The sequence below is a fragment of the Gymnoscopelus braueri genome (genome assembly GCF_963280865.1).
Source record: "Gymnoscopelus braueri genome assembly, chromosome: 8".
In the NCBI taxonomy this organism is placed as follows: domain Eukaryota; kingdom Metazoa; phylum Chordata; class Actinopteri; order Myctophiformes; family Myctophidae; genus Gymnoscopelus; species Gymnoscopelus braueri.
The window spans coordinates 7,663,642-7,681,808 of NC_137609.1; the positions used below are offsets into that span (position 1 = coordinate 7,663,642).

Below are 18,167 nucleotides of genomic sequence, written 5' to 3' on the forward strand. Positions count from 1 at the left end.
CAGACAAATCCGCACATGGCTACATAGCGGCTAACACTTTGGTAAGTACTCATGCATCTTAAAGTTGCTAATTTTCATCCTTACATCCTCCTTTTGCATTCTTTTCTTAATACAAAATTCAATAAAGAATAGCATCGATCTTAAACAGAGTTGCTTTTATATAACACTCTCGGCAGCTATTAGCAAGATTCACTCACAATGTTATAATTATAGGTTATAATTCTTACCAAAAACCTAGCATAGCGGTAGGTCACCATCATTATAAAACTTCAGTGCATTCTAAAGGGGATCGAGATCCAATTTGACAGTTTTATGAATATCAATATACAGAAGGAGATCTCTGATGGTGAAATCAAAGAAATGCTGCTCTTTATTTCGACGTTTCGGTCGTTGGACCTTCATCAGGACAGACCATCAGTCAAAATAAAGAGCTGCATTTTTTTTTCAAGTTCTTGACAGTGTGCGGGTCCTTTTCTTTGATTTCACCATCAGAGATCTCCTTCTGAATTATGCATTTTTTGACTTAAGCACCTGTCACCAACCTTTTGAGGTGTGCATCTGCCTTCTTCTCAAAAATGATTATCAATATAGACAATAAGCATTTAACTAGATATATCCTTTATTGTGCTTATATGCTTCTTGTCAGCTGGACAGATCTGGTTGTTTTTTTTATAGAGCATCATAATCATAAGGCAGACTGTCTGCCTGCATTGAGTACATTGACCTCATCTGACCGTCTTCGTGTTACGTAACTTCCATTAGCTCTGCCCTCGGTCTTTAGCCTCTAACTGTTCTGTCATGGACATCGTTTCTTTTCAATATCTTGGTCATTTGGAAGTAGTTAGTCCACACTTTCATGTACAACCCCTAAACCCCATGACAGCAGGTATAAGATGCGTCATTGTTTTAACCCATTAAGACTGGGAACGCATCTGTGTAATGTTTTGATATACAAGCTCATAGCGCAGCACCGAGTGCAGCGCTACGAGCTTGTGTATCTGCAATTTTTTGATTTTTTTTGAAAATATGTGCAAATCTTTGAATATAGGCTATATATTTTTTTTTAAAGCGTACATTTTAACTCAAATCTTTGCTTCTGGGGGGCCCCTGGAACAACATATTTTGAGATGGGGGTCCGCGGCCAAATACATTTTTTTCATGTCAAGGGGTCAAAAGCAAAGATTTGAGTTACAAATGTTCGCTTTAAAAAACATACAGTATATTCAAAGATTTGCACAAATGTTCACGATTTTTCAAAAATAGCAGATCTACAAGCTTGTATATCTGCTATTTTTGAATAGCCAAAGAAATCTAAAAAATGACACACAGATGCGTTCCCGGTCTTAATGGGTTAATGTGATGATTGTGACGCCAGGAGCTGTGATGCTTTTTCACGCATAGTGAGTCTCAGTGTTTGTATTCTGTTGTGTCTGGTGGCTACATGAACAAATGAAGCGTTCTGTTTACCCCATACACTTAAACTTTCAATCGTCCATTATGTTCCCCATGCACCACCACATGACGTGAAGTTTCCATACCTGCCAACTGCTATGAGGTCTGTGAAAGAAAGGGCATCTTCTATGGGGAACTCTGTTGTCCGACGTTGGTTTACTTGAGCACATTTTTTTGTGTGACCTTCTCTAGACAAGCAATTAGCAGACACTTCGCCTGGGCCTTGCTTCCTTAAGCTTTTTTTTTTTTATATTTGAAAATGGGGGAACATTTTTCAACATGGAAACGATTATGCAAAAATAATTGTGATTATCTCAAATAATTGCATTTAGACGATTATGTAATAATTGTGACAGGCCTAGATAGAGCCCAGGATACAGTTTAAATCCATGATAATAACATAAAAGGAGGTGTGTGTGTGTGTGGGGGGGGGGGGGCGGGGGGGGCTAGATAAACTGCTCACTCAGAAGGAGCGAGCACTTTATCTACAAGTTCAAAACGCCTCACAATGCGACGCGTTTTGAGCTTGTAGATCTGCTATTTTTGCATACAGTATATGCTGGAGTTGAAGTGGTTAAATGCCTTTCGTTGGAGCATTGCTGAACTGAAACAACGAAGTGAAACCAAACCAAAAATATGCTCGTTGCAGATGCGGTGCTGCTCAGTCCCCAGGGGGAGAGCGGTGCGGCGTGTGTCTGTCTGCCTCATGCTGGGGTTATGCTCGAACGCCGCCGGGGTGTGGTGAGGTCGTGACAGGTTTTGCGAGGTTAGAAGTGGCTGGTCCAGGGTATCTGTCAAACTGGTATTCCCCGGACTTTCACTGAGCCGTCACGGTTGAGAGGTGACTCAACTATTCTCGTACCCCAGACTAAATCCCCTAATCTCTAATGTGCTACAATGACAAATGACATGTTCTTAAGGGGTGTATCTGATCTTAAGAAAACAAACAAGGAAAACAACAGGCTCCCTCCAGTTTATCTTATCTTAAAGACAGACTGCGCTACACAAGGGAGCTGGTAGTAATTGTTCATCAGCTGAAGGGCAGGCTCTGGAGACGAATACACTGAAGTCATCATGAGCTAACTGATGACTCATCATCGCTGATGTCATCATTGATGTCATCACTGTAGGCTGCAATGCCAGCAGGGGTGGACAGTAACCTTGAGTACTGTACTTACATTTGACAAGTATCTGTACTTTACTTGAGTATCAATTATTTTTGGATACTTATGACTTTCAGTCCACTACATTTCAAAGACAAATATTCTACTTTTGATTTGCTAAATTCCGGGGAAAAGTACATAATGCATTAACCCTATTTCAAATATAATGAAAATAGCCGAAAATATCTGCTAGCTCACTGGAAAATCTTAGAGTCTTGTGTCTACATTTTAATACAGCAATGCGTTGATATTAAAAAGAAAAAGCATTTTGTAATTTGTGCTTTTGAATACTTAAGTATTTTTTTTAAAGCAAGTACTCCAGTACTTAAGTACAAATTTGACTGAGCAACTTTCTCTTGTGGTCGAGTAATATTTGACCAGGAATATCATCTATACTTTTAACTTTGAAGTACTGGGGTTGAGTACTTTTTCCACCGCTGACTGCCAGCAGCCACATGGCTGATACTGTAGCGCTGCCAAGACCACAACAGGCCCTTTATGTTTTCCAAAGTGGCAATTCTTTCTTTTCACTCAATATCAGTCAGACACCGGCCTCTCCCTGCTATAAAGGCTATGGCCTTCCTGTCATGAGGGATGTTGGGGATTATGTTGACCCGCGTTCCGTTATCCTCTCCTAAAACGGTTTTCTCTCTGGAGCGGAGAGAGAGAGACGACATCCCCACAGGGCATGTGTTATTATTGTACACAGTAAAATGCTGAGTGTTGAATGAACCCCTTCAAAGTGCAATTAACTTAAAACTACAGGGGCCAAACCAGGAGAAACCTGGCTATACAGTAGCTTCGACAGTTTTGTTTATCACTAAAATGTAGGTGGTTTAACTACTTAAGCCCCTATACATTGATTATTCTAAAAAATAGCTAATCTACAAGCTTGTAGATACACCATTTTTGAATTATATTTTTTTTACAAATCTTGAAAAATCTTGATAATATACGGTGTGCTAGGATTAAAGTGGTTAAATGAGACGAACAATGAAATTGGTTATTAGTGTTTTATTGAACAAAATCTCTGTATTTCAGCTGAAATGGGAATCATGGGGAGGGGGTGAGCAGATTTGAAATAGCGGGGGGGGGGGGGTTGCGTCATTAAAAAGAATGACACTAAACAATGACACTAAAACAATGATTTCATCATGATGAATTCATGATTTCATCAAATCAGACTTGATGAAATCAAGTCTGATTTCATCAAGTCTGAGGAGGAGCTTAGAGTCTGGCTGTATTTTTGACTACATGCTACATACTTTTTTAGAAAGGAGTGAGGAGTTGAACCAGCAACATGGAGGGCCGTTGTTTGCATTCAATTGTCAATATGTGGAATTCAATGGTCAGTATGTTCAATGCAGTGTGTGGATTATTTTCAGGCCTTGTGATAGTCGTATACATATTCATGCAGAATTGGAATTTCCATAGCAGTGCTGTGCTATGAGCTTGTAGATCTGCTTTTTTGAACAATCTTGAAAGTTTGTGCGAATATAGGCCTATATGTTTTTTAAAGCGAACATTTTTAACTAAAATCTTTGCTTCTGGGGATTCTACAAATGTCTTCTAAATTGCTATAATATCAGTGGTTCTGGTGCTGCGCTATGAGCTTGTATATCTGCTATTTTTGAATAGCCAAAGAAATCTTAAAATTACACGCATGCTTTCCCCGGTCTTGGGTTAGATACGGCATACTGTAAGCCTTAAATTACATTTGATGCTGTTTCTGATGCCGATTTCGGAACATGCCCTCGTCTCAGAGGAGAAGTTGTCAGTCAAACCGACGTCGGTTGACAGTCAAATCTCCAGAGTTTGATTCGACCTCACATCACCCAGTCTGTTGAGCTCAATTCCACTCAATCTGGGGAAACCCATTCGGTTGTGTTGAGAGATTTAAATTTGATTTAATTCCACGTGTTTTCAGTTGAGTATCAATCTGTCCGACTGAGTTTGGCTCTCAGCGTTTATGGCAGGTTAGATTGCTCGGACTAGGTACGGTATATTCTAATAATGCGTTCTACTGCGAAAACAGTAGATATTTTTTTGTTCTATTCTGGTTCCACTATTTCTGCTGGTTTAAGGAGGGATTGATTGATTGAAATACTTTATTTAGAAAGACATGGAAACAGTACATGGAAGTACAATTCACAATACAAGGTCCTCTAAACTGGATCGCCCATAAAAGTGCAATGGCTTATTTAAAATGAGATCCCCATGCACTCAAATCATGATGACATTTAACCCTTTAAGACCGGGAACGCATCTGTGTCATTTTTAGATTTCTTTGGCTATTCAAAAAATAGCAGATCTACAAGCTCATCGAGTACCGAGTGCCACGCTATGAGCTTGTAGATCTGCTATTTGTTTTTAAATTGTGAAAGTTTGTGCAAATCTTTTGAATATATATGTTTTTTAAAGCGAACATTTTTAACTCAAATCTTTGCTTCTGGGGATTCTACAAATGTCTAAATCCTAATAGTTTTTTGTTTTAAACGTATGTTTCTATATCAGTGGTTCTCAAACCATTTTAACTCAAATCTTTGCTTCTGGGGATTCTACAAATGTCTTCTAAATTGCTATAATATCAGTGGTTCTGGTGCTGCGCTATGAGCTTGTATATCTGCTATTTTTGAATAGCCAAAGAAATCTTAAAATTACACGCATGCTTTCCCCGGTCTTGGGTTGGATACGGCATACTGTAAGCCTTAAATTACATTTGATGCTGTTTCTGATGCCGATTTCGGAACATGCCCTCGTCTCAGAGGAGAAGTTGTCAGTCAAACCGACGTCGGTTGACAGTCAAATCTCCAGAGTTTGATTCGACCTTAGTTACCCAGATTAGTTACCCAGTCTGTTGAGCTCAATTCCACTCAATCTCGGGAAACCCATTCGGTTGTGTTGAGAGATTTAAATTTGATTTAATTCCACGTGTTTTCAGTTGAGTATCAATCTGTCCGACTGAGTTTGGCTCTCAGCGTTTGGCAGGTTAGATTGCTCTGACTAGGTACGGTATATTCTAATAATGCGTTCTACTGCGAAAACAGCAGATCTTTTTTTGTTCAAGGTTTTTTTATTTTATATTTTCACATACAGGTCTATATCAAAGGGTATACAAAAACAGTGAATGTATGTTACCCCTCCCACCCCCCCAAAGTTCCCGCTCCGAAAGAGCCACAACCCTGGTGAAAACAGCAGATCTACGCGCTCAAAACATTTTGAGCGCGTATATCGGCTGTTATTGTTGAATGGTGGTCCCTAGAGGGGGTTCCAGGTGGTCCCCAGTTAAATGATGGAGAGTCGGTAACCAAATGGACCCTTATAGATCTTTAACTCTTGAGAGTGTAAAATGAAACCAAATGGACCCTTACGGCTCCATTTGGTTTCATTTTACACTCTCAAGAGTTAAAATATTGTTAAACATCTGTATTACTGAATTTACGAAGTAACATAATTAGAGAATGTAGAAGAATTGTTATTTTGATCAACGTTGGCCTGTTATCTCTCCTATTGGTACCGACATCAATACAGCATGGATAGAATTGTGGACAAAATCTTATCCAACGATCAAAATATTCTAAGTATTGGGTCAGGGAGTATAAATCTCTATCAAACGGTGGATCCGTGGCTCAAATGCCCAATAAATAATGGACCCTGATATGAAAGGGTTGAAAACCACTGATCCTAATAGGTAACCTCTTTTCAAAACGCTATAACTTAGCATATGACGCACCAGGGTATACTTACACACACGAGTTAAAGGGGTTAAATGTTTTTTGTTAAAATGTTAAAGCTCTATATTATGATATCATTATCGTTGTACTGTTTGTTTAGTACCAGGGGGTTTCTTGTCAATTCTCCGTAACATACTCACTATGGGATATCAGCGCCTCCTGGCGTGATGCAGAGCTACATACCATAAACTCCCGGGCCATTCATTGGCTGAGAAGGGTATGTCACGTGTCCGGTAAACCGGAAGAGGTATAAAACCTCTTGCGTGACGTGGCTCATCCTCTTTCGCTTCTCTGCATGGCAGATGCAACAGCTCAAGACATACCTTAATAATAACAAACGTAACTTTGATCAGGACAGAAACCAGCTTTAGCCCACTCGGTGGTACTTGTACTAACCAACGGGTTTTCCTCCTATTAAAAAAAAAAAGTTTTATTATTTCCGCTCCCGCGGCTATCTTCTCTTTCTTTCTTTTACTGCTAAAGCAAGTTTTCCTCCTTTGAGTTTTCCGCGCTCTTAGCCTTGCGGTTGAAAGCTAACAGGTTAGCTCGAGATGGAGGTTCCACGTCCCTGCGTATTGCTGCTCTGCCGCTTGATGATCGCCGGGGATGACCCTCGTGGTTTCTGCATCTCGTGCCTCGGTCTCTACGGGGCCGGGGCATTTCCAAGATGCACCGGGACGCTGCGAGGACTGCGCTGTTCTCCACGCTGCACCTCGATAGCCGCTTAGCCAGGGCAGCGCCCTGGCTGCGGGAGGCAGCGACGTCTCGTCCCCGGTCGTCGCGGATCCAGCAACACGGCCCAGGGAACGTGGGTGGTGGGGCCCACCACGTGCGCTCACAGTCCACAATGGGCCCTCCGGCAGTCCCGGCTGCGAGCGGCGTTAGCCCCCGCTCGCAGCACCTCCAGGCTGCTACACAAGCCGTGCTACGCAGCACTGCAGCAGCCGCTAGCACCGTGACGGGGGGAACCACCCAGGTGCGACTGCCTAGCGGCACTTCCTCCCCCTCTTCCCAGCCGTCTACTCCGCTGCCACAGCAAGCGTACCGGGCCAGCGGTGCGTCGCCAGGAGACAACGAAGGGGCGCCGGCGACGGCAGCATAGGCGAGGGGAGAACGAGGCAGACGCTCGTGAGTGAGTTAGCCCAGACTAGCTACGTTAGCTGCTTCGCTTGGTTAACGTCGCCTTAGTCAGGCAGTGTTTTGTTGGCTTAACACCCATGCAACAGGTTATTAACAGCGTTGTCCTAGCCTAGCTTGCCTCGCTAGGATAACACCAGCTTGTTAGCCTTCTCACTCTGTGTATCGAGCAAACCTCGGGGGCTTCTGAAGACCTTACTCCATGGACAAGACGGCTCCTCGACTGCCAGAAGGCCATGTTTAATGAAAACGAATGTGTGTTTAAAAGTACAAATTTTTTTCTGCCAAAGAAATAAATGTGTTACATGTTACAAACGATCTCGTTCTTTCACGTGGCTTGAGTGCAGCGGAGCAGTGGAGTCCCCTACCGCGGGCTTCTCTGCTCCAATGCTCTCTGTATGTAAGCCCATAATGTCTGTGATGCCCGAACTCCGGTATCCCAGACATTGATGGGCTAATATCTGTGCATGTAATGTAAATGTATCAACGTTCTCAATTACATAAGCCCACACTGTCTAGAACACCCGAGTCCCGGTGTTCTAGACATTGTTGGATAACATCTGAAAGAGCAGCGGAGCAATGGAGTCCCCTGCAAGAGGGCTTCTCTGCTCCAATGCTCTCTGTGTATAAGTCCACAATGTCTGTGATGCCCGAACTCCGGTATCCCAGACATTGATGGGATGATATCCGTGCATGTAATGTATCAACGTTCTCAATTACATAAGCCCACACTGTCTAGAACACCCGAGTCCCGATGTTCTAGACATTGTCTGTGCATGTTTTTGGATCATATGAAGGTAATATAAAAACCCACATCACCCCTGTCCGCTAGAGGGCGCAAATGCGCCAGTGGAATGGGGTCACGCCGTTTTTTGCCTTCCGTCCCACAGGAAGTGCCCAGGCACCACTGTGAACCGGAAGTACTTCGGTCAGACATGACCCCTTGGCCGTACCGCCTCATGATTTGCAGGCCACGTTCGCCTTTAACGAGCGACAAAGCATCCCCTACGGGGAGGAAGGTTTTGTCTTCTCACAGGCTTCCGTCTCACAGGAAGTGCCCACGCACCACTGTGAACCGGAAGTACTTCGGTCAGACATGACCCCTTGGCCGTACCGCCTCATGATTTGCAGGCCACGTTTGCCTTTAACGAGCGACAAAGCATCCCCTACGGGGAGGAAGGTTTTGTCGCCTCACAGGCTTCCGTCCCACAGGAAGTGCCCACGCACCACTGTGAACCGGAGGTACTTCGGTCAGACATGACCCCTTGGCCGTACCGCCTCGCGTTCGCCGCTGGAGGGCGACAAAGCACCTCCTAGAGGAGGACAACTTTGTCGACAAGATGGCGGCGGCCAGGGTAAATTGGGAAGAGAGTACTGACAGTAGCGTCGATCCCATTGTGAGGATGGAATGCGGATGTGCTCTGTCACTCTACGTCAATGAGATAGTTCCAATGTTGGTACTATAGCCCATAGAGGCCCGCTTTGCGGCGACATCAAAGCGTGACGTTACTCTCTCTTCTACACTCTGGCGACGGCCAAGGTAGGATTAATCATTGATATATATATAGTTTTACTGTATATATCTTTGGGCTTAATTCTGACGCCGGGGTTTTTCCCCGTGGCCAGTCTCGTGACTCCTCCGAGTCCTCCGTTGGCCCGAGGGTTAGCACCGCCGGCGGCAGTGGCAGCGTCACTGGTCCCCATGGCAACGGTCCCCATGGCAACGCTCCCACTCTCCGAGCGGCCGATGACGTCACATCCACTCGCTCGGTGTGTGAAGCAATGGACGGTTTGCAAGCCGAATGCTTAGGTATTGCTAAGCAATACTAAAGGGTTTCAGGCTGCATTTCTCCACAAATCCCCCCGTGACAGAAAAAGTATTGTTTTCCCGTGCAAGGGGTCCAGCAGCCAATACTCTGAGGGAGGAAGTCTCCTTCCTCTTGAGCTTGGGCGCTATTAAAGAATTACTTCCGATACTTCTGTTTACTATCCCAGTACATCAGCGTTACACTGTGTGTGTACAGGGTTTTTCAGTACAGCAGTGACACACTGTGATTGTACTGATCAACTCCCCTGATCCGCAACAACACATTGTGGTTGTACTGGTGTGTTTTCCACGTGCTCTTATGCATATAATCTCCTATGTCGGACACGGTGTTGTTCCTCTCATGCAGAGGGTAAGGCAACCATGTCTCTGAGAGAGGGGGTTCACTCTCTCTCCATAGTGAGTATGTTACGAAGAATTTGTCAAGAAACGCGAGGTTACGTTGTAACCCCGGTTTCCTTAGAATTCAGAGTAACATAGTCAGAGAACTATCTATGAATCGGAACCAACTGGTTTTCTATTCGTAATATTTTCTGGTGGAAAAGAAGGGGGGGGGGGGTACGACCCAATCTGAAGGGTCTCAATAAATACTTGGGTCAAAGAGCGGACCTCTGTCTCCGCCATTTTGGAGGGACAGATGCCCCCTTTGCCGTACCGCCTCACGGACTACAGGCCTCGTTCGCCACTAACGAGCGACAAAGCACTCCCTAAGGGGAGGACGACTTTGTCGACGCTCCGTCCGGAGCCTTTGGGCTCAGACGAGAGGGCGACGGCCAAGGTAGGCTTACTTCGGACGGCCCCGTTTGTCAGAGTGACAGCGCCGTTGGTTTCCATGGAAACAGACAGGCTGCGCTGGCGGACAAACCGGATGCTGACGTCAGGCAAGGTCCCCGTGACCGGTCACGTGACCCCGCCGGGTCCTAACGGACCGTTAGTGCCTCTACTGCCTCGAGCGGTCACCTCAGGGTTAGCACCGCTGGCGGCAGTGGCAGCGTCGCTGGTCCCCATGGCAACGCACACAGGGTTAGCGCTGCTAGCACCAGGAGTAGCGTCTTTGGTCCCCATGGCAACGCACACACAAAGAACCGGTTCCCTTGGAAACGGATCTCAACGTTTCTTGGCCCATGGTGATTTAGCCTTGTCTAGCTTGTTAGCTGCTAGGTTTACAGAACCTCCAGTCAGGCTACTGTTGCTTCGATTGGCGGCTAACTGGCCTCACTAACAACAACACATTGCAGTGTTGTTTTTTGGTGCAGCGCATAGCCAGCCCCGCTAAAGCAACACCACGGTGGCCACCTTCCACCGCTACCCTTCCACGGTCTCTAACGGCCCCGCATGTGCGGGTCCGCTGGATCACGTGGCGACATCACCGGTCCAGTTGGAAACGTGTGCGTTGTCCGCACTGGGTGACATCAGAGCCCCTACTGACTCGCTTGCTGAGGCAGCTTGTTGGAGAGTTTGCAGTCCGGAACTGTTTTACTATCCCGGTACTTCAGTGGTACACTGTGTGTGTAGGGGTTTTTTCAGTACAGCAGTGACACACTGTGGTTGTACTGGTCAGCTCCCCTGATCAACAACAACACACTGTGGTTGTACTGGTGTATGACCCTCTCTGCGGACGGTGCGTTAAGGAGATGGGTGGACCAGCATTGTTTTCAATGCTTATTTCCACGTTCCTTTCTATCCACCACAGTCAGGAGGTGGCGCGGCACACAGACGTGGCCGTTTCCCCACTTGACGTCGAGGGGTTTTTCACCGTCACCGTCCGTCGAGCGTCTTGGTCCCGTCTCAGCAGACCACCTTCATAGGGGATCTCGCTGGGCTAGACCAGGCTCACGGCGCGTCTGTCCCGGGCGGGATAGACAGCGTTTCGGCCTGGGGTCTTCTCGCGTGAGGCGACAAGTCACATACAGGCTATGCGTGCAGGCGACGGGTCTCATGACTTCGGCCTTACACCTGTTTCGTTTGGACAAGCCCCACGTGTGACCTTTTTTCCCCGGAGGTGGATGTGGGCTCTTGGAGCCCCGTCCACCTGAGGTTGTCATGTCCTGATCAGGAACCGACAACACCACGACCGTGTGCTATGCCAAAAAGCAGGGAGGCCTGGCCTCTCCAGTGTTGGCCAGGCTAGCTGGCGATCTGACGCTGTGGTGCGACGCGCGCCTTACGTCAACCAGGGCCTCACAGGTACCGGGCCTCCTGAACAGTGGAGCGACTCTGTTGTCCAGGGGCATTTTTTGGTACGCAGATTGGCCTCTCCTCCGGAGATAACAAGCCAGATCTGGGCCAGGTTGGCCGACTGAACTGCTTTATGCATTCCCGTCACTGGAGTTGGTCCTCTCAACTTGTCAGACTCCACGGACTGTCAGTGCCACTGGTGGCACTGGCGTGGGGCGCATGGAGGTTAGGAATAATCCTCTCCTCTACAACGAGCCCTGGGCCCTCCCCCCGATCAGAGATCTGCTACGGCAGGCAGGGGTCGGAATTTTCCACAAGCAACCTCAGGACCTAGACCGGTGGGCTTGGCCCGTGAGGGGGAGACCTTGACTTCTTATGGCCTGCCCCCTGAGGTGGTAGCTACCATCCAGGGGGCGAGGGCCCTTTCCACGAGGTCTGCGTACGACGACAGGTGGAACCTGTTCGTGTCATGGTGTCTGGGTCAGTCACCGCCGGTTGAGGCCTTCCGGGCCTCGGTACGCAGCATCCTCATGTTCTTGCAGGACAAATTGAACCAAGGTCTGGTTTTCTCGACGGTTAAGGTGTACCAGGCGGCCATTTCCGCTTGTCACGTGGGTTTCGATGACATGACGGTTGGCCGACATCCGCTGGTGCGTAGTTTTATGAACGGTGCCAGGCGGGCCAGGCCGGTCTCTAGGCCTCTGTTCCCGGCCTGGGACCTGGTGGTGGTGCTGGGGGCGCTTTGCCTCCCACCGTTCGAGCCTTTTCACTCTATGGATCTGGAGATCGTTAGTCTCGAAACGGTTCTTGTGGTTGTTTTCACTACAGCTACACGGGTCAGCGACATACATGCGCTCTCAGTAAGTTCGGAGTGCATGAGGTTCTTGGGAGACGACAGCAGGGTTTGGTTAAGCCCGACATGGCGTTTGTTCCCAAGAACGGAATGGTGACCCAGACACCGGTTGAGCTGATAGTTTTTCATCCGCCTTCTGTCGCTTCGGCAGAGGATAGGCGGCTGCACTGTCTCTGCCCAGTGAGGGCGTTGAAGCTCTACGGCCGGTCGTCGTCGCAACTTTTTGTCTCCTTCGGCCCAGATGTTCGGAGGAAGGCAGTGACTAAGGCGACGCTTTCTAGATGGAGTGTGGATGCCATTAGGCTGGCCTACGTCAGTAGTGGCGCTCCAGTTCCAGAAGGACTGAAGGCTCACTCTACTAGAGGCGTGGCTACTTCCTGGGCCCTCTCCAGGGAAATGTCGGTCCAGGAGTTGTGCGCGGCCGCAAACTGGTCGTCTCCATCGACTTTTGCGGCTTTCTACAGCCTGGATGTGGCAGCGGCGTCAGTGGCGCACGCTGTACTGGACATAGCGGCTGTCTCTAGTTAGGGTAGGGGAGGTTAGGCAGGTCTTTTGTGTAACCCGCCTTTTTTCCCTTCTCTACCTTCCTTCTCTTGAGTCCCCTCGGAACCACCGTTGGTAGGTTTCCAGGGGAGGAGGCCCTGTTTCCTTGTTTTCACTTATGGGTCAGACTTGTGTCTGTTCATTAGATGAATAGGCAGACTTGGTCTGTCAGGGTCCTTTTCTTTCAATTATATACCGCACCCCGGCCCGGAGGGCTGGGGCGCCCGTGAGGCCGAAGGTCACGTCCAGGGGGACGGGGCCTTATGGCTAGGGGGCGTGCGGACCTGAGATTCGGTATGGCTATAAGCCCAGGGGGGTTTATGCATCCCATAGTGAGTATGTTACGGAGAATTGACAAGAAACTCAGGGTTACGGATGTAACCCCGGTTTCTTTAGAATTCGGAGTAACATACTCACCTAACACCCCTGTTTGTGTGCATCTGCATGCAGGAAGCGTGTTAAAGAGGATGAGCCACGTCACGCAAGAGGTTTTATACCTCTTCCGGTTTACCGGACACGTGACATACCCTTCTCAGCCAATGAATGGCCCGGGAGTTTATGGTATGTAGCTCTGCATCACGCCAGGAGGCGCTGATATCCCATAGTGAGTATGTTACTCCGAATTCTAAAGAAACCGGGGTTACATCCGTAACCCTGAGTTTCCCACCTCTCCAGCTCTCCAGTTAACAAGGTCAGGATACCAATTTAATCCAATCAGGAGAGGGAATTACTCAAAGATAATTTATCAGTTTCACTTTAACAGTGTTCCAGTTCTAATTGTGTCTGCCTTTTTTTTTTTTTTTTCATCACTTCCAATTTGATTTCCTTTGTTTATCCTGTATCCTGTATGAGTTCTCTCTCCTGATTGGATCAAATTTATACCCCGACCAGTGCCTGCCGTGGCACTGAGATCTGAGCGCAAACCCGGTTGCTTGTCATAACGCCCAGGGCTGACGGTAACAGTGTTGCTACTTTCACCAAAAAAAAGAGCACTGCTACGTTTCCGTTGGGGATTTTCGATAGTTGCCCAGCAACCAAAGGAAATACAGAATGGCCAGTGTGTTTCAGGTCAGGCATCTATTTAGACGCTGATATCTAATGAAAAGAGGGCGCCCAGCCACCAACCGTCGTTCCTTCCATAATGAAATACCAGATATACCAGAAGCAAAAGATTTGAGTTACAAATGTTCGCTTTGAAAATATATATATATTCAAAGATTTGCAAAAATGTTCACGATTAAAAAAAAAAAATCAGATCTAATTGCCACACTATGAGCTTGTAGATCTGCTATTTTTTTAATAGCCAAATAAATCTTAAAATGACACAGATGCGTTACCGGTTTTAATGGGTTAAGAAAACAGACAGATACACACTACTATGCAGAACGTCATACAATCAGCTTACAGGTTACTGGTATGAAAAACAGGGACTTCCCTGACACACAGTAGAATCCTCAGCATTAATTTATCCATTTCGTCCCTGTCGGGTGGAAACCTCATTATGTACAAAACTGTTACTTTTCAGGATTCAAATTAGAAAATAGAAAAAGTAGCGACGATGTGTAAATTAACACTGACAATGTTGCTCTGAGTGTGTACTCATGCTGTATAAACCTGTAAATGTGTGGTAGCTTATTTATGTTGGAAAACGATGAACGCATCTGCAGACATTGCTAATAAGAGCACTACGTCACACGAAGAAGCATCGATGCATCAATAATAACGCCTTAGATACAGGAATGAATTGTCCCAGTATTTTTCATCTCCTCTGTTCTTCTCAAATTGCAGCCAGTGCAAAAAAAAAACTCACCCGATTCTGTCAAAGTAATTTATGACAAAGACCTTTTTATAAACCTCATTATGGACTGCTTCACAGAGCAACAATTATCATGCATTACAGTATCTGCTGCTTTTAATGCTTGTGTGTGACGCGGTAGTATGATCGAGTAGGGCGTCAATTTACGAAAGAACACAATAAGTTAGAATATGGAGTTAAGAGGGAATTCTGCCCCGACAGCAACCATATACAGATGAAAACATGAGAGAACAGACAATGAATGAATGTGTCTTTTCTTACGACCCATCCCTGAAGACCAGGCCTGGAATTTCGTCATTTTAGTGGCAAGGCCACTTGGCCTTTGGTGGTGTTAACTTTTTGAGGGCACAAAGGCCAAATGCCAGGGTGCGACGGCCATCAAATAAAACAAGATTTTAGTCCATTGAAATAATCAATTGAATTGTCAATCAATCAATTGAAGGTTAAGGATTTTTTTTAATTTAATATGTAGACTATCTACAGTGAAATAAATACATTATGGAATCCATGCTCAGCCCTGCACCAATCAAAGTTACTGGATTTTAAATATTTAAATATGGCATGCCATTTTTTGAGGGGCACAAGGCCAAACTGAGGGGCAACGACGGCCATGGCCTTCATGGCCTCCCTGAAATTCCTGCCCTGCTGAAGACACAATTCTAAAACGTTACATTTAACGTACATAGATAGACCTTTATTGATCCTGTGCGGATCGATCAAGTCGTCATGGCAGTATACCGCAGTTGTGTATTGTTTGTTGTGTAGGTTGGTGTGTATGTGATTGTGTGCATTACACTACAACAACAACAGCGGGGCCTTGTTGTCGCTGCAGAGCGGCGTCATAATAACTGCCAGGTGACAATGAGTGTATAGCGCGAGGAGCTCAATGGTCCCTTTAAAGTGGGGAGAAATAAACAGCAGAACGGTATGGCTGGTATGCTGGAAGAATCACCCTGCTGACACCTCGACTCATACATTCACCCAGTAATGAGACATAGGATGGAACATGTTGCATTATCCTCGCTCTCAGGTGGAAACCACGTACGTGCAAAAAAAAAAAAGAAACACATGTGTTCCAATGGATCCAGTGTAGTTCACGAGTCTCTTGTTAATACTTTTCATAGGTAAAATATTTGTAGAATCCGCTGACACACTGAAACTACTTTCAAACAGGCGTCCCTGTTTTGGGCATGACATAGTCAAACATGTCATGCCCTAAACAGTCGTATCGCAATGCTTTGTTAGCTTGAAGATTGGCTATTTTTGCTATGTTTTTATTTTTATGTTTTTTTCATGAATTAATGCCTTAATATTTTATATGTCAAAGTATAAAAATAGGGCATTAATGTATGAAAAAAATAAAAACATAATGGAGATACAAGGTTTCTGCCTGACGACATACTGATGATCCGTTCAGTTGTGGATTTCATTTTCAAAGTGCTGCCCACAGGTCAGCTGTGTTGACATATCCGTGGTTACGGACTGTGTACATAATGATAACAAACGGCCGTTAAAGAATATGTGCCAGTGATGGGATTCAAAGTTTGTTTTCATCACATTATGGTAGCATTATGCTAATGGTGGCGTTTGGAACAAGGTTATCGTGTCTCTATCGGACACACGGACAGTAAAATGTGTGTGTTTGGTACGTGAGGATGATTAAATGTAAGATAGTGTGCAAGTCATCCATCAACAGCAGTCTACTCCTGTCCTCACTTCCCTGGTACCCTCAGAACCCCTTACTCTTAAAGGGGCATTTCACCCATTTATGCATCCGAGTTGTGTTGTCCGAGAGAGGTTATTATCGCTACAGTCTGTTGCTCGTTGAGCCTAATTTATGCACCGGCGTACAAGTTGTCGCGCATAAAAAAATGGCAGTCCGACACGTTCAAATTGCCATTTTTGGTGCGTGATTTGCTTTGATTTCATAAAAAGTAATTGTAATTGATGATTTCATTGACAAAAAATGATATACATGGCCATATATTTTTACATATCTATCAAAAGGATAGCTATGTACAAATATAAGGATAGCTCGAGACTTTATTTTCATTGTGGTACATAAAACAACCTTGCAACGTGTTCATACTGTAACTCAGTGAAGCCCTAAGCGATGCTAATTCTTTCTCTGATTTCGTAATTTTACTGAACTAGCCCTCCTCACTTCTATCATTGAAATCATTCATCATTTATCATAGTGTTGGATATTATGTGTCATTATGTGTGCTGCTTGTTTTTTTGTTTTATTTTTGGTGAAATGCCCCTTTTAAAATGCTTTTTTTTGTGTTTTTGAGTAAAAACCTTGGTCCCATTTGTCAACCCTCACATTCAGAACCGTATGCTGTCGTCCGGGCCTCCGGTCAGCCTCAGAAGCTGCAGCGCGTTGTACGACAAGGTAAACCCCTCCCCTCTAAAGCTCCTCCCCTTTAAAACCCCTCCCCTTTAAAACCACTCCCCTTTAAAACCACTCCCCTTCAAGCCACTCCCTCCCTTTCCCTTCACCAGCTGCTTCTGAAACATTTTCATGCCAACAATCCCCAACTTGCTGGGGACCCCCTGGAACCCCTTCAAGGGCCCTTGAGAATCCCCGGACCCCACATTGACAACCAGTGCACATGACTGGCACCGAATTCAACTCCTCATGTTGTCAATACTGAGTGTGAAGCAAATGAACGTTCCCGTTGGACCGCACGGCCCATTACCTTACCTTAAAGCTCTCAGCTTGTCAATTTAGACATTTTCAATACCTATTACAGCACTGCTTTAGCGCTGGGAGAGTGCTGTCAGTCAAACCATTACAAGTTTTTTTTTTTTGTCATCTTAGATCTAACGTGCATTTGGCTTGTGAAATGGTATCTTGCAATCACACAGATGCATCTCCTTATTTGTATACATTACAAGATACGTATGACGTCCACGCTGCAGCATGTATGCACTCCTCACTATGAAGCAGGCCATTGGGTCTCACTGAATGCCACACCCACAGCCTTATCGTCAGACCAGTTCCCTGTCTGGCACTAAGTCCACCTGTCAAACAGCATAGAACCACACCTTCACTGTGTTAACACCTGCCTTTGTCAACCACGCTACCATCACCACCACCTACCCACCCGCTCACTCACACAACGCTGTTCTGTTTGCACTGTGGGGACTCCTTCTTTCCCAGGTGTTTCACCCAGGTGGGCGTGGTTTTGAGGTTAGGTTAGGTTAAGGCAGGAGTTTCCCAAACAGTGGGTCAGGGGCCCATTTTTATGGGTCGCGACTCGCAAGTAAATTATTTCAAAAGATTTCCAATTTCTTTTTTCATTTTTTGTTCACAATAATTCATTAAAAAAAAATGTTTTGTAAGAAGTGAAAATAGCAGTACAAGCTCACAACGTGTCGCATCGTGACGCGTTTATAGCTTGTAGATCGGCTATTTTCACTAGTTTGGATCCCGGGAAGGATATCAAATTTCTCAGTAATA

The 18,167-nt window shown here is 45.7% G+C and overlaps 1 protein-coding gene across 1 annotated transcript in view; it reads left to right on the plus strand.

The window, feature by feature from the left end:
• Window positions 1-18,167, plus strand: part of LOC308090008 (serine/threonine-protein kinase PAK 3-like) — an 87,296-nt gene that overhangs the window by 42,963 nt on the left and 26,166 nt on the right. Inside the window, 2 exon segments of the mRNA XM_080435035.1 lie at window positions 4-41; window positions 17,034-17,096. Of these exon segments, the coding sequence (XP_080291161.1) occupies window positions 4-41; window positions 17,034-17,096 (101 nt within the window).